Source organism: Staurois parvus, unplaced genomic scaffold (assembly GCF_062004578.1).
Source record: "Staurois parvus isolate SC_StPar_1 unplaced genomic scaffold, SC_StPar_1.0 ptg001133l, whole genome shotgun sequence".
Taxonomy (NCBI): Eukaryota; Metazoa; Chordata; class Amphibia; order Anura; family Ranidae; genus Staurois; species Staurois parvus.
Window position 1 is genome coordinate 3,644,768 of NW_028318929.1, and position 14,476 is coordinate 3,659,243.

At 41.4% G+C, this 14,476-nt stretch overlaps 1 protein-coding gene across 2 annotated transcripts in view; it reads left to right on the plus strand.

Moving 5' to 3' along the window:
- PRRC2A (proline rich coiled-coil 2A) overlaps positions 1-13,433 on the plus strand; it is an 89,942-nt gene extending 76,509 nt beyond the window's left edge. For both annotated transcript variants that reach the window (XM_089659132.1, XM_089659133.1), the window contains exons 25-30: positions 3,161-3,389; positions 4,789-4,884; positions 5,026-5,187; positions 5,786-5,874; positions 11,353-11,416; positions 13,077-13,433. In XM_089659132.1, the coding sequence (XP_089515258.1) occupies positions 3,161-3,389; positions 4,789-4,884; positions 5,026-5,187; positions 5,786-5,874; positions 11,353-11,416; positions 13,077-13,193 (757 nt within the window). In that variant the 3' untranslated portion in view covers positions 13,194-13,433. The remainder of the gene's footprint in view (positions 1-3,160; positions 3,390-4,788; positions 4,885-5,025; positions 5,188-5,785; positions 5,875-11,352; positions 11,417-13,076) is intronic.
- Positions 13,434-14,476: the final 1,043 nt, after the last annotated feature.

Genomic DNA, 14,476 nt, shown 5'->3' on the forward strand with positions numbered 1-14,476 from the left:
TTGAGTGGAACCCCAGGCAGAGGGGAGAGCTTTTGGTCATATCTGTTGGGGGAAAGAAGGAGGGGGCATGTTACCTCTGCTGATGTTTATGCCACGTCTGGTTTTCTTCTGTGTAGTGTAAAATTCATACATTCATTCATGCCAGGTAATGGTCTCGCTGTACTTCTGGCCAGCTACTGCTCTCATACAGGGGAACAGTAGTGTTGTTTATCTGCCCCTCCTCTCTTCCAATCCATTCACTGTATGCCTTGTATTCTGTTTATAGTTCACAGAAAACAAGGTTTTCTGTTAATATAGTCACATAGTTAGTCTGGCTGAAAAAAGACAAAAGTCCATCCAGTTCAACCATTAAAAGAAAGTTATATTCCTATACCCACATACAGTTGATCCAGAGGAAGGCAATAAAACCCCAGCAAAGCATGATCCAATTTGCTCCTGCAGGGAAATAAATTCTTTCCTGATCCCCCGAGAGGCAATCGGATTTTCCCTGGATCAACTTTACCTATAAATGTTAGTATCCAGTTATATTCTGTGTATCCAAGAAAGAATCCAGGCCTTTTTTTATAGCAATCCACTGAGCTGGCCAGAACCAACTCTTGAGGGAGTCTATTCCACATTTTCACAGCTCTTACTGTGAAGAAACCTTTCTGTGTTTGGAGATTACATTTCTTTTCCTCCAGACATAAAGAGTGCCCCCTTGTCCTCTGTGATGACCTCAGGGTGAATAACTCTACACCGAGTTCACTATATGTATTTATACATGTTGATCATATCCCCCTTTATGTATTATACATGGTGATCATATCCCCCTTTATGTATTATACATGGTGATCATATCCCCCCTTATATATTATACATGGAGATCATATCCCCCCCTTATGTATTATACATGGTGATCATATCCCCCTTATGTATTATACATGGTGATCATATCCCCCTTTATGTATTATACATGGTGATCATATCCCCCTTATGTATTATACATGGTGATCATATCCCCCTTTATGTATTATACATGGTGATCATATCCCCCTTTATGTATTATACATGGTGATCATATCCCCCTTATGTATTATACATGGAGATCATATCCCCCCTTATGTATTATACATGGAGATCATATCCCTCCTTATGTATTATACGTGGAGATCATATCCCCCCTTATGTATTATACATGGAGATCATATCCCCCCTTATGTATTATACATGGAGATCATATCCCCCCCTTATGTATTATACATGGTGATCATATCCCCCCTTATGTATTATACATGGTGATCATATCCCCCCTTATGTATTATACATGGAGATCATATCCCCCCTTATGTATTATACATGGAGATCATATCCCCCCCTTATGTATTATACATGGAGATCATATCCCCCCCCTTATGTATTATACATGGTGATCATATCCCCCCTTATGTATTATACATGGAGATCATATCCCCCCTTATGTATTATACATGGAGATCATATCCCCCCTTATGTATTATACATGGAGATCATATCCCCCCCTTATGTATTATACATGGAGATCATATCCCCCCTTATGTATTCTACATGGAGATCATACCCCCCCCCCTTATGTATTATACATGGTGATCATATCCCCCTTATATATTATACATGGAGATCATATCCCCCTTATGTATTATACATGGAGATCATATCCCCCCTTATGTATTATACATGGAGATCATATCCCCCCTTATATATTATACATGGAGATCATATCCCCCCTTATGTATTATACATGGAGATCATATCCCCCCTTATGTATTATACATGGTGATCATATCCCCCCTTAATCTCCTCTTCTCAAGAGAGAATAAATTCAGTTCCTCTAATCCTTCCTCATAGCTGAGCTCCTCCATGCCTCGTATCAGTTTGGTTGCCCTTCTCTGTACTTTCTCCAGTTCCCCAATGTTCTTTTTGTGAATTGGTGCCTAAAACTGAGCTGCATATTCCAGATGAGGTCTTACTAATGATTTGTATTGGGGGAAATGATATCTCTCTCTCTGGAGTCTATACCTCTTTTAATACAAGAGAGGATTTTGCTCGCTTTAGAACCCGCAGCTTGGCATTGCATGACATTATTAAGCTCGTGATCTACCAGAACTCCCAGATCCTTCTCCACCATTGATTCCCCCAGTTGTACCCCCCCTAGTATGTATGATGCATACATATTCTTGGCCCCCAAGTGCAGAACCTTACATTTATCAACATTAAACCTCATTTGCCACATAGTTGCCCAATTACACAGAGCATTGAGGTCGGCTTGTAAATTGGAGATATCCTGTGAGGACGTTATTCCACTGCACAGCTTGGTGTCATCTGCAAAGACTGAAATGGGATTTATAATCTCAGACCCTATATTGTTTATAAATATATTAAAAAGTAAGGGTCCCAACACTGAACCTTGGGGTACACCACTGATGACCCCAGACCATTCAGAGTATGAATCATTAACCACTACTCTCTGAATACCATCTTTTAGCCAGTTTTCTATCCATTTACATACAGATTTTTCCAAGCCTGTAGACTTTACCTTACACATTAGCCGTGTGTGGGGAACTGTGTCAAACGCTTTTGCAAAATCCAAGTATACCACGTTCACCGCCACCCCTCTGTCCAAGTATACCACGTTCACCGCCACCCCTCTGTCCAAGTATACCACGTTCACCGCCACCCCTCTGTCCAAGTATACCACGTCCACCGCCACCCCTCTGTCCAAGTATACCACATCCACCGCCACCCCGCTGTCCAAGTATACCATGTCCACCGCCACCCCTCTGTCCAAGGAATGTTAATGGGAAAATGTAGAGGAAGAGCAGATAAATTACACTGCTGCTTTCCTGTATGAGAGCCCCAGCTGGCCGGAAGTACTATCTGGCATGAATGAAGGTATGTATTTTACAGTACACAGAAGCTAGTAGCTTGTTTTAAGTTATTGAGTGACACTCATTCAGTTCTGTGTTTAACATTTCCATACTAGAGCTAAAGATTTCTTACAGGCTTCCACTAAACTGGTTGAATACTTTGTAAACGTCTGCTGTACACACTTCTCTTATACAAGCTGAGGCTTGTATGTACAAAGTCTATGTCTCCTATGAGACTGTCGGCCTGTAAAGTAACATTGTGTCTTGCTTTATGGCAGATCGCAGCCTCTGTACCTGCACACCGCACCAACCCCGGGCTCATCCCCGGCTCTGCTGCCGACGTCTGCTCTTCTTTCTGGCATCGCCCTGAAAGGCCAGTACTTGGAATTTAGTGACCTGGGTAAGGTGTCCGCCGGCAGCTTACTGTATCAGGCACCCGCCTTCCTCTACAGCGGTCCCTACTGTCCGGCCCAAGTCAGCACTGACCAACAACAGCAACTGTTACAAGTGAGTCAGGAATAGCACACAAACTTTGGCTGGAGTTCAACATGAACTAAAAACTGAATAGCTAAATACTCAGAAAAGGTGTGGAGCTCATGGAGGCCATTACAGGGAGGGCAAAGAACACCGTAAGAGATGAATGAATGAAAAATGGATTACAGGGCTATTAGGTACTGGATGTATGTGGAAGATTTTTGGATCTCAATTTAGTTTCAATCTAATGACAAATATATATATTGTATGTACGTATGTGTGTGTGTGTCTTGAATAATTACTGAAAAAATAGAAGAGCACTTCTGAAATGCCAGTGTGTACTGCATATCCACAATGAGATATAAGACTCCGCTGCATCTGACTGCTAGTCGCATAAGATTTGGGGTGGGATCTGGTGATGTCACTATTCTGCTGACAATTCTTGCTGGAAAGGAACCTGTACATAGGATCTGTAGTCAAAGGATCTGCTTCATTTATTCTCTCTCCTGCTTCTGCTTGATTATTCCTCCTTCCGCCATAATTCATCAGATCACCAGTATAAGGGGGGAACTCTGAAAAGAGGTAGCAAGATGGCCACCTCCTAACAGAGACTGGGTGTAAAATAAGGCATGAGAAGTCGGAATGGGGGAAAAGATCAGCTGTTAGGATCTTGCAGCTAATACTAGTGATTATTTTTTCCTCTCCCTGACTTTTTTTGGGCACAGTATGTACACTGTAGATCTTCTTTAACGTGCGATGGTACATAAGAGTGCACTTGGTCTCCCACCTTTCCGCAGTGCTGCAGATCAGTTATGTAGCAGAAACTATTACTCAATCTTTTCTCTTCTCCATGAACTTCAGTTGGAGCAGGAGATTACTTAATTTAACATTCCCCCATTTAAAGGATTCTTGTGCAATTTGTACTATTTAATGCAGGCCATAGATGATGTTAATGGACGCCTGGTGAGCCTTCCCTGCCAGGAGAACAGTGGTTACTAGCGGCTATAGCCACTGGCGATCATTGCACTCTAGGAATCCGACATGATGGTTGTGCCCAAGTCGATCAATGTTTAACTTGGGTACGATCGGCTTGCCCATACATGGATCAAATCTTGGCCGTTTCCTGCTGAACCGTTTGAGATTCTAACCATCTATGGGCAGTTTAAGTGTACCCCAGGATGATAATCTCATTGGACTAATGGTCTAACAATCTCCTGCGGTAGAAACAAATTTCCGAGATAAAAAAAGACCTGTGTAGCCATTGGTTGGTTGATCATATTAGATGAGAAGTTTGTCAGCCACACTTATAGATTCCTTATTATTTTAGTGTTTTGAATACTGACAAGCAGTTTTTATCACTTAGGGACAGATTAGAAGTATTCGGTTTGAGCACAGATAGAGTGGACTGTAATGTTTGTTTCTCCCGCTGCAGGTCCGGCAGGATATGACATCTGCATCTGATTATTTTTCTTCTCTTCACGCTGGTCAGAGTGGATACCTACCTACAGCTCCTACACAACAGGCACATGTGTGTTCAGCTTCATGCAGAGTGTATTGGTAACAGTGTTTGAGGAGGAGGAGGTGACACTGTTGTGCTGTGTGTACATGTTGAGGAGGACATGTCTGCCCTTCCTCTTGCTATATTATTGAATTTTTGCTCTTTGTTCAGGTTCTTCTGTCTATGATGGACGCTCCTCTTCCAGTCATGGGATTTGGTTCCTTATCATCTGCAACCCAGCAGCCTTCACTTGTCACTCTAGGTCAGACATTGCCTCCACTTCACCAACTTTCTGCTACAGGCCGCCCGATATCGCACAATGTCAGAAATGAGGTGAGCTTATCTGTTAAGGCTTTGGTTGGTTTGCTATTGGTGGCTTGATAACCTTAGGGGTTATCCTGGGAATTGGACAATCGCTTTTCCCTTTTATGCTCTGTAGCCGAATTGTACAAATCCTGAATCAGGTGGGACTGTAAGTGACAAGATTCCGTGGCTTAAGCCAGCCATACATGGATTAAAATTTGGCCTTTTCAGCAGGGACCAGCTGAATTTCGATCCATGTATTGGCAGCGGATTGTACCCAAGCTGATCGATGGATTGACTTTGGTGCATCCAGCCTTTCAGATTTTATTTTACTTTTGATCAGTGCCAGCAGCTATAGCCGCTACCAGTAATCGTGCTCTGGTGGCTGGGAAGGCTCCGTGTGCCCCCTGCAGGCAGAACACAATAGTGCTGTGGGAGGGTTTTCCCCCCATCAGCACTGACTGCGTTAATGGGGGAGAATCGACTCATTTATGGGCTGCCTTAGTCCGTTGAACATTATATACACCTGATCACTGCCACTCTTCTCCAAAGTGAATATTATGCACCAAATGTATAACTTGTAGCATATTTACTGTATAATCACATACATTTGTTTGTTCGTTTGCAGTACCAGAGCCATTCACTGGATGTGAAGCAGCCAGATAATCTACAGAGTGTTCCAGGAATCGGAGCTGGTATCCATGCAGCAGGACGAAGGTAACGATGTTGATCTGGTCATTTGTGGGGGAATGGGGTCTTTTATATATTTCCATATTTCAACTGAATTATCTTGAAAAGTAAAATAAATAGGACATTTTTTTGGTGCCAGCAAACATCAGTAAATACGTCTGGAGTCATGTAGTGCAACTGCATGCAAAGAAAACAACAAAAATAAAGTCTGTGGAAAAAATGCACATTCCCCAATTTGTTTTTACAGCGCCTTGAAAAAGTTTTCATACCCCTTGAAATGTTCCACATTTTGTCATGTTACAACCAAAAATATGAATGTATTTTATTGGGATTTTACATGATAGACCAACACAAAGTGGCACATAATTGTGAAATGGAAGGAAAATGATAAATGGTTTTCAACATTTTTTACAAATATGTGAAAAGAGTGGCAGCATTTGTATTCAGCGCAGTGCAGCGCTAACTATGCATGTCACAATTTCATAAACGCATGTGAATTGAGCGTATATGTGAATAAAGTTCAATATCAATATAAATGAAAATGATGTAAAAAGCAATAAAAGGAGTTCGTAGACTTATTCGTGAATATTAAAATGTCTTTTGTGCAAAGATATCGGGTGAAGTAGTGCCTATGTTTGGCACGTGTAGTTATCCGTGAAGAACAATGGTGCAAGAACTTGTGAAAGGAAATCCACCCTTGGGACAGATGTACGCTCACCAGACCATAAATAATAATGCGCATGAGATATACTACATCGCACATCTGGGGGTGCAGCGGTATGCTGGCAGCTACAGGGTCATCCATCCGTCAGGGTGGGTGCCTGGTGGTCCTGGGGAGGAATCGGCTCAGCCACAGGACCCAGACTGGTGCTTATAGTGTAGTATTTTATTATAGTAATGATAGCAAGTAACATAAAAGTATCCACTTGGGATAACAAAAATCAATAAAATAGAGTACCAAGATGGCCGCTGCTCCTCTGTAGCAGCGGCTAGACTTCAGCAATGGGGTTCCACCGAACGCATTTCGTGTAATAACACGTCCTCAGGGGGTAGAGGTTTATGGGAAGGCTGGAGGAGTATTTAAACTAGGATCGAGGGGGGAGGGAGAATTAGATTATAACAGGGTAGACAGATCAGATAGGGGTCAGTACTTATTGGTGGGTGGAATGGGGAAAGATGGGGGGAAGGCTATGGCAGATGAGAAGAAGGTTTCCATGTTACAAACAACCAGTGGAATTGGTACCATTTGTATGAAAATAAAAAATATGCACAATATGTGTGAACAAGGTGTCAATCAATTAAAGTGTTTTGTTCACCAATGCCAGAAGTCTACCAAGCAAAATAGGTGACTTGGAAGCTTTGTTGCATGAACAGAACTATGATTTAATTGGTATTGCTGAATCTTGGCTTCATTCTTCGTATGACTGGGCCATTAGTATTCCTGGCTATGTTCTCTTTCGGAGAGACAGGGTAAATGGGAAAGGTGGTGGTGTCTGTCTCTATGTGAGAAGTGATCTCAGAGCGAGTGTGAAAGAGGACCTAGTTGATGGAGAGTGTGATGAGGCTGAAGTATTATTGGTGGAACTGCACATGGGGGTGCGTACTACAAAGGTAATCATTGGAGTTTGTTATAGGTCTCCCAGTGTTAATGAGGAGATGGAAACTCAGCTCCTTGCACAAATCAAAAGGGCTGGGACAATGATGATAATAATGGGGGATTTTAACTACCTGGAAATTGACTGGAGTAATGGCACTGCAGGAACAGTTAAAGGGCAAACATTTTTAAACCTACTACAGGACAATTTTATGGTACAGTTCATAGAGGCCCCAGCTAGGAATGATGCTCTGCTGGACCTGGTAATCTCAAACCATGCAGAGCTTATTATGAATGTCCATATAAAAGAACACCTAGGTAGCAGTGACCATAACATGATTTCATTTATTGTTAGCTGTAAACAGCGAGCACATACGGGAAAAATAAAAATGCTCAACTTCAAGAGAGGTAATTTTCCAAGGCTGAGAGCTGCTCTCCAAGACTTAGACTGGGAGGGAATATTGACACTGATGAACACAACACAGAAATGGCAGTTCTTCAAAAAGTCTGTATGTGAACACACTGCAAAATATATTCCCATGGGCAACAAGTTTAAAAGGCTAAAAATCAAACCTATGTGGCTTACGACCAAAGTTAGAAAAGCTATGGATAAGAAAAGAGCTTTTATTTAGTATAAAAATGAAGGAACGGTATCATTGTTTAAACATAACAAAGCATATAACAGAATATGCAAAAGGGAAATAAAGGCGTAAAAATTGAAAATGAACGACATATTGCAAAAGATAGAAGGACCAACCCCAAAAAATTCTTCAAATATATTAATAGTAAAAAGGTCCGGTCTGAGCATGTAGGCCCTTTACAAAATTATCTAGAGTGGGTGACTGGGTACAAAGAGAAGGCAAATTTATGAAATACCTTCTTCAGCTCTGTGTATACAAAGGAGCATGGGGGAGCTCTTGTCCATAATGTGCGAGGTATTGGCACAGCTCCAGATGGTCCACATTGGCTCACAATTCAAAAATATGTAGACAGAATAAAAGTGAATAAAGCACCTGGACCAGATGGCATACACCCACTGGTCCTTAAAGAATTGAGCTCTGTCATTTCAAAGCCATTGTTTCTAATTTTTAGGGACTCTTTAATGACTGGCATAGTACCATTGGATTGGTGTAAGGCCAATGTGGTGCCAATGTTTAAAAAGGGGTCAAAATCTTTACCAAGTAATTATAGACCTGTTAGTTTAACTTCTATAGTTGGGAAGATACTGGAGAGTTTAATAAAAGACCACATAGATGAGTTCTTGCTGGAAGAAAATATTTTAAGCAAAAGACAGCATGGATTCATGAAAGACAGAAGTTGTCAAACAAATCTGATTTCTTTTTATGAGGAGGTGAGCAATACCTTGGACAGAGGGGTGGCAGTGGACATGGTATACTTGCACAGAGGGGTGGCAGTGGACGTGGTATAGTTGGACAGAGGGGTGGACGTGGTATACTTGGACAGAGGGGTGGCGGTGGACGTGGTATAGTTGGACAGAGGGGTGGCGGTGGTATAGTTGGACAGAGGGGTGGCAGTGGACGTGGTATAGTTGGACAGAGGGGTGGACGTGGTATAGTTGGACAGAGGGGTGGACGTGGTATACTTGGACAGAGGGGTGGTGGTGGACGTGGTATACTTGGACAGAGGGGTGACAGTTTAAAATTTAATCTCCAAACATGGAAAGGTTTCTTCACAGTAAGAGCTTTGAAAATGTGGAATAGACTCCCTCAAGAGTTGGTTCTGGCCAGCTCAGTGGATTGCTTCAAAAAAGTCCTGAATTCTCTCTTAGATACACAGAATATAACTGGATACTAACATTTATAGGTAAAGTTGATCCAGGGAATATCCGATTGCCTCTCGGGGGATCAGGAAGGAATTGTTTTCCCAGCAGGTGCAAATTGGATCATGCTTTGCTGGGGTTTTTTTGCCTTCCTCTGGATCAACTGTGGGTATAGGATTATAACTTTTTTTTTTCTATGGTTGAACTGGATGGACTTTTGACTTTTTTCAGCCAGACTAACTATGTAACAAACCTCTGAGGGCTTCACAGAACAGCTGTATATATACTGAGATTAAATTACACACAGGTGGCCTCTTGTTTACTAATTTGGTGACTTCTGAAGGCAGTTGGTTCCACTAGATTTTAGTAAGGGGTATCAGAGTAAAGGGGCTGAATACAAATGCATGCTTTTCAGATATTTATTTGTAAAAAATTTGGAAAATCATTTTATCATTTCCCTTCCACTTCACAATGATGTGCCACTTTGTGTTGGTCTATCACATAAAATCCCAATAAAATACACTGACGGTTTTGGTTGTAACATGACAAAATGTGGAAAATGTCAAGGGGTATGAATACTTTTTCAAGGCGCTGTATTCCTTAAAAACACTGCAAATACAGAAATATACCTGATGATCTGCCAGAAATCCAGTGAGCTCCAAATATCCCGTCAGGGCCTGACCACACCGTATAATTTCTGCTTTGAAATCTCAAAAGGTGATGTCCACTCTGCCTGCTGGACTAGAAATCCCTTCCCATCCTTGCCCCTCTCCACATGCATACTTTGATTTCTTTTCCAGCAAAATTATGCTGCTGCCTTGACTCCCAGGAGCTTCCCCACATACTCCATGTAGGGAAAAGGCTCTTGTGAAATGTAGTTCTGGTGGTGTGCCCAAGTCATTAGGAACTGACCTTCCTGCACCTGCCTCTACAAACATTTTTAAAGCATGTTGATGGTGTTATTGGGATACTGCCCGGACAGCTGTTTCATCTACAAAAACAAGGTAAAAGAAAAATTATAACAGAAACATGCTCTAGAGGGGGGAAGGGAGATTTGGAAGTAAATTGGGGTAATGCCTAGGCATATTTAAATCTGCATTCAAAAGTCCATAAATAAATGAAAAAGCTGCTACATACAGTACTCTTGACGAAGTGCTTAGTGCTTCTAGATGAGGTGTGAGTTACTTTTTCCCCCATTTTTATTTATACAGCTCTGTTTATTGAACATTCCCGATACCTTTTATCAGGACTTGGACATTGTTCCATGAAAAGCATCAGCAGCGACTCAGACTAGTTGTCATGTGAATACCAAGGATTCTGTGGTTATTTAAACAGGGACGAATTGTAGAATAAACAAATCTGGACTGCATCCCCCAGCCTGTGTAATGTAAAACTGATCAAAAAAAAGCAAAAAAAAACAGTAGGTGGGGGCTGGAAAACGCAGCTTCTACTGGCTCCATCTGTCATAATGCAGGAGCAAAGCCGTGGGGGCAGGACATGTGGAACAAGTGCCAGTAGAAGTGGCCGCACGTTACATGAATCGGAGGTTGTCCAGAGCTAAGGGAAGGAAGCTTTACCAGCTGTGTTAGTGCCGGTTCCCACTGCACATCGCATTGCTTCACACAGGAACCGCACCGCATTCTGGTGCAAATCGCACACGATTTCTGTGCGGTGCAATTTGAGCCATACATCTTGTATGGCTCAAACAGCACCAAAATCGTGCAGGACCCTCCTTTCTTTTTTTTTTTTGTCTACACCAGAATCAGATCGCATGGGCAAACTGATTTTGGGGTGTCATTAACTTAACATACACACCCTCAATGGTTTGCATGAACGGGGTGCAAGTTTGATGCGGTGTGGGCATCGGTGCAAATTCCGCACCACATCAATGTGAACCGGCACAAAGTCTTGTTTTTTTAGGGGATTTTCTAGTATAAGAAGGACATTGCAGTTGAAACTATTTTGTTTTTTTATTTGAAGTTCAGCTGAAGTTGTTTGCTTGCAGGTACCGGAAAGGTTTACTTTCTATAGTCATGATTCAGGATCTAGTGATTTACCTTTTTTTTTAGTTCCCCTTATCCTTTATGCAGGTATTATTTCGTTATCTCTCACATTTCTTTATTGTGTTTAGGACAAAATCATCACACTCAAGCTATGGAGCTGCCCGAAATCAGCGCCTAGATGTTTATCAGCAGGTTAGTCCATCATCCCTTCCATATACTCCTCATGCAGTGCTGCTAGTGAGGAATATGGCCCTCCAAGACCCATATCTCATCCTAAATAGTGCTGATTATATTTCTCTGCACTTCATTTTATGTAATTCCACAGCAGCAAGACCCTGTATACATGGGAGTGAGGGTGGACCTGCCATATAGTAGAATTGTAATTATTATTCAGGATTTATATAGCACCAACAGTTTGCGCAGCGCTTTACAAAATGAAGGCAGACATGACAGTTACAATACAATTTGGTACAAGAGGAAACAGAGGGCCCTGCTCCTTAGAGCTTACAATCTAGCTTTACATATATATTGTACATTCACATCAGTCCCTAACCCTCAAGGGGTGTACAATCTAAGGTCCCTAACTCACATTCATACATACACATACTAGGGACAATTTAAACAGGATCCTATTAACCTACCAGCATGTTTTTGGAGTGTGGGAGGAATCTGACAGATAGTACAGGGAAACTTCTCCCCATACTATCTGTCAGAGGGAGGGGGAGGGCGGGCACTGCTGGCCCTAAAAACTGGTGAAACGTGTACTATGTTCCAAAGGCGAACTTATCATTTAAGGGGTTTCTGCTCCTGGGAAGTGGGGGTGGGGTTTATGATCATATAAAAAAAACTTAAGAAAAAAAACCAGCGTGGGGTCCCCCCCATCCATATCAAGTCCTTCCTGTCTTGGTGTGTATACCAAGCCCTTCTAATAACAAAATACACACCAGACTCTTATCTGAGCATGCAAGTCAGGAAAGGGAGGGACAAGCAAGCGCAAACACCCACCCCTCCTCAACCAAACCAAGAGTTGCATGTTGATGGGGGATAAGGGGCTTTACCTTACAACCCTGGCCGATGGTTGTGGGGGTCTGTGGGTGGAGGGGCTTATCGGAATCTGGAAGACTCCTTTTACAAGGGGGGCCCCAGATCCTGCCACAGCTCCCCTCCCCATCCCCAGTGTGAATATGTATGGGATACATGGTACCCCTACTCATTCACCAAAAAAAAGTGTAGTGTATATGTCTCCCAGTGTAGATCCATCGTTGGTCACAATGCCCACTGCCGACAACTCCCAAACCACTTCCCGCCATCTGACAGTTTATAAATAATAAAGGGGCGGCCTGGTCGAAGACGTCACAAGGGGGTGGACTCAAAGGGCTTGGTATGGATCAGGGGGCCCACACCGGTTTTTTTTGTTTTTTGTTTTTTTTTTTCCTTTAATTTTTAATTGTCAGAAATTCTTCTTTTTACATTCAGCAGTCAGCGAGAAACCTGCTGACAGCTGATGACTCATTACATTGGCACGTGTTTTCACTACTAAAATACCACGACTAACTAATGCAATATTTTAGTAGAGTTTTTTTAGTGAGTGACTTTTTTTTTTTTTTTTTTTTTTTTAAACACTGTGCAGTAACTTGCTGCATACTTAGATGCAGTACAATACTGCTTTGTGAATTGTCCCCAGTATCTTACAGAAAGATTGTTGTTGAAATGAATGGTCTGGTGTCATGATTTTTTTTAAAATTGCCTCCATTATCAAGCTGTAGTGACTTGGAAATTACTTTTTTCTTTTTTTTATTATTTTTTTTATTAAAATTTTATTTAATTTTTTTTTTATAATTTTGTTCTATAGGTGCTTCCTCCAGATGCTTCCCGCTGGACCCTCAGATCTTGGGAAAGACCACCGACCCAGGATAGTGAAACTCAGAATACAAGAGATTCCCACACAGAGGGAAAAGCGGCACCTTGACTCTCTTTTCACCTCATAATATGGTCCTTGTCACTTAAAATCATGTCCCCTTGCCCAGTTGTTAAGGGGAACGATTGTTGAGAGGCTCATGACTGACAATAGAAGTCCCTGTCCAGTTCTTACCATCAGAGTTTTGCTCCATTTTTCCCACATCCAGAAGCTCCTCAACAAATTTATATTTTGTTTTTTTTGTTTTGTTTTTTGTCCCCTTTTTCTGATAAATAAAGAGTATTTTCTCCCGCTCTGTTACTTTTTTAAAATCATCTTCTTGTGTGACCTAATATAGAGAAGGATGGGTGCTATGGTCAGGAAACATTTGGCCACCGGAAACCAGTACATCAACGTGTGTAATTTGGTCCCTGCTATAATAGTCCAATGGAAAAACAGTAGGTCACATGTCCCAGTGTCTAAAAGAAGTATTGATTGTGGTATATAGCAGCCAATCTACTCTTCATTTTTCCAGAATAAGAAAATAAAGGAATTGTTAGCTGTGACTGGTCAAGGCAGTCACATGATACAGACAGGGCCAATCACAGCCCATCTGTATCATGTGATCAGCTTTGCCCAATCACAGCTAATCACAACAAAAGACTGAATGAATCAGTTTCATTCAGTAACAATGATTGCAATATCAATTAAATACATTGGTATTAGCAATCATAATGTGTTAAAAAAAAATTTAAAAATCCTGATCACTTGCCCAGAGTAGTACATTGTAAAAGAACAAAACAAAACCAGGGCTCAAATCTTCATGCAGACTAAAGGAAATTCTGAATTCCAAACGTTGAGGTGCAACCCTTCAGAGATCTGGAAATCTAGGTAATGGTGAACAAAAACAAACAAGGGCGCACTCCCATCCTGCATTAACGTGGCTCTGAGGAAGGGGGTTCGTACCCCGAAACGCGTTAGCCTATCCCTTATAGGGTGTTTGAATCCATTGGACTGTCCTTACGGATCACCTATTCTGTTTTTATCCCTTTTTGGTTTGTGAGTATATATCTACAATTTTTCAATAAATACGTGGTATACCACGTTAATGCACGATGGGAGTGCGCCCTTGTTTGTTTTTGTTTATCATGGTAACATTGTATTGCTTTGGTCACAGTGTGCTGAAAAATAAAATAGTAAAAAAAAGAAAAAATGTAATAAATAACAAACATTTGAAAAAAAATACAAATTCAGTTAATATTATTTTCACCAAAGAAATGTAGCAGAATACATTTTGACCTAAATTTTTGAAGAAATGTTATTTGCAAAATTTTATAACCAAAACAGAAAAGTGC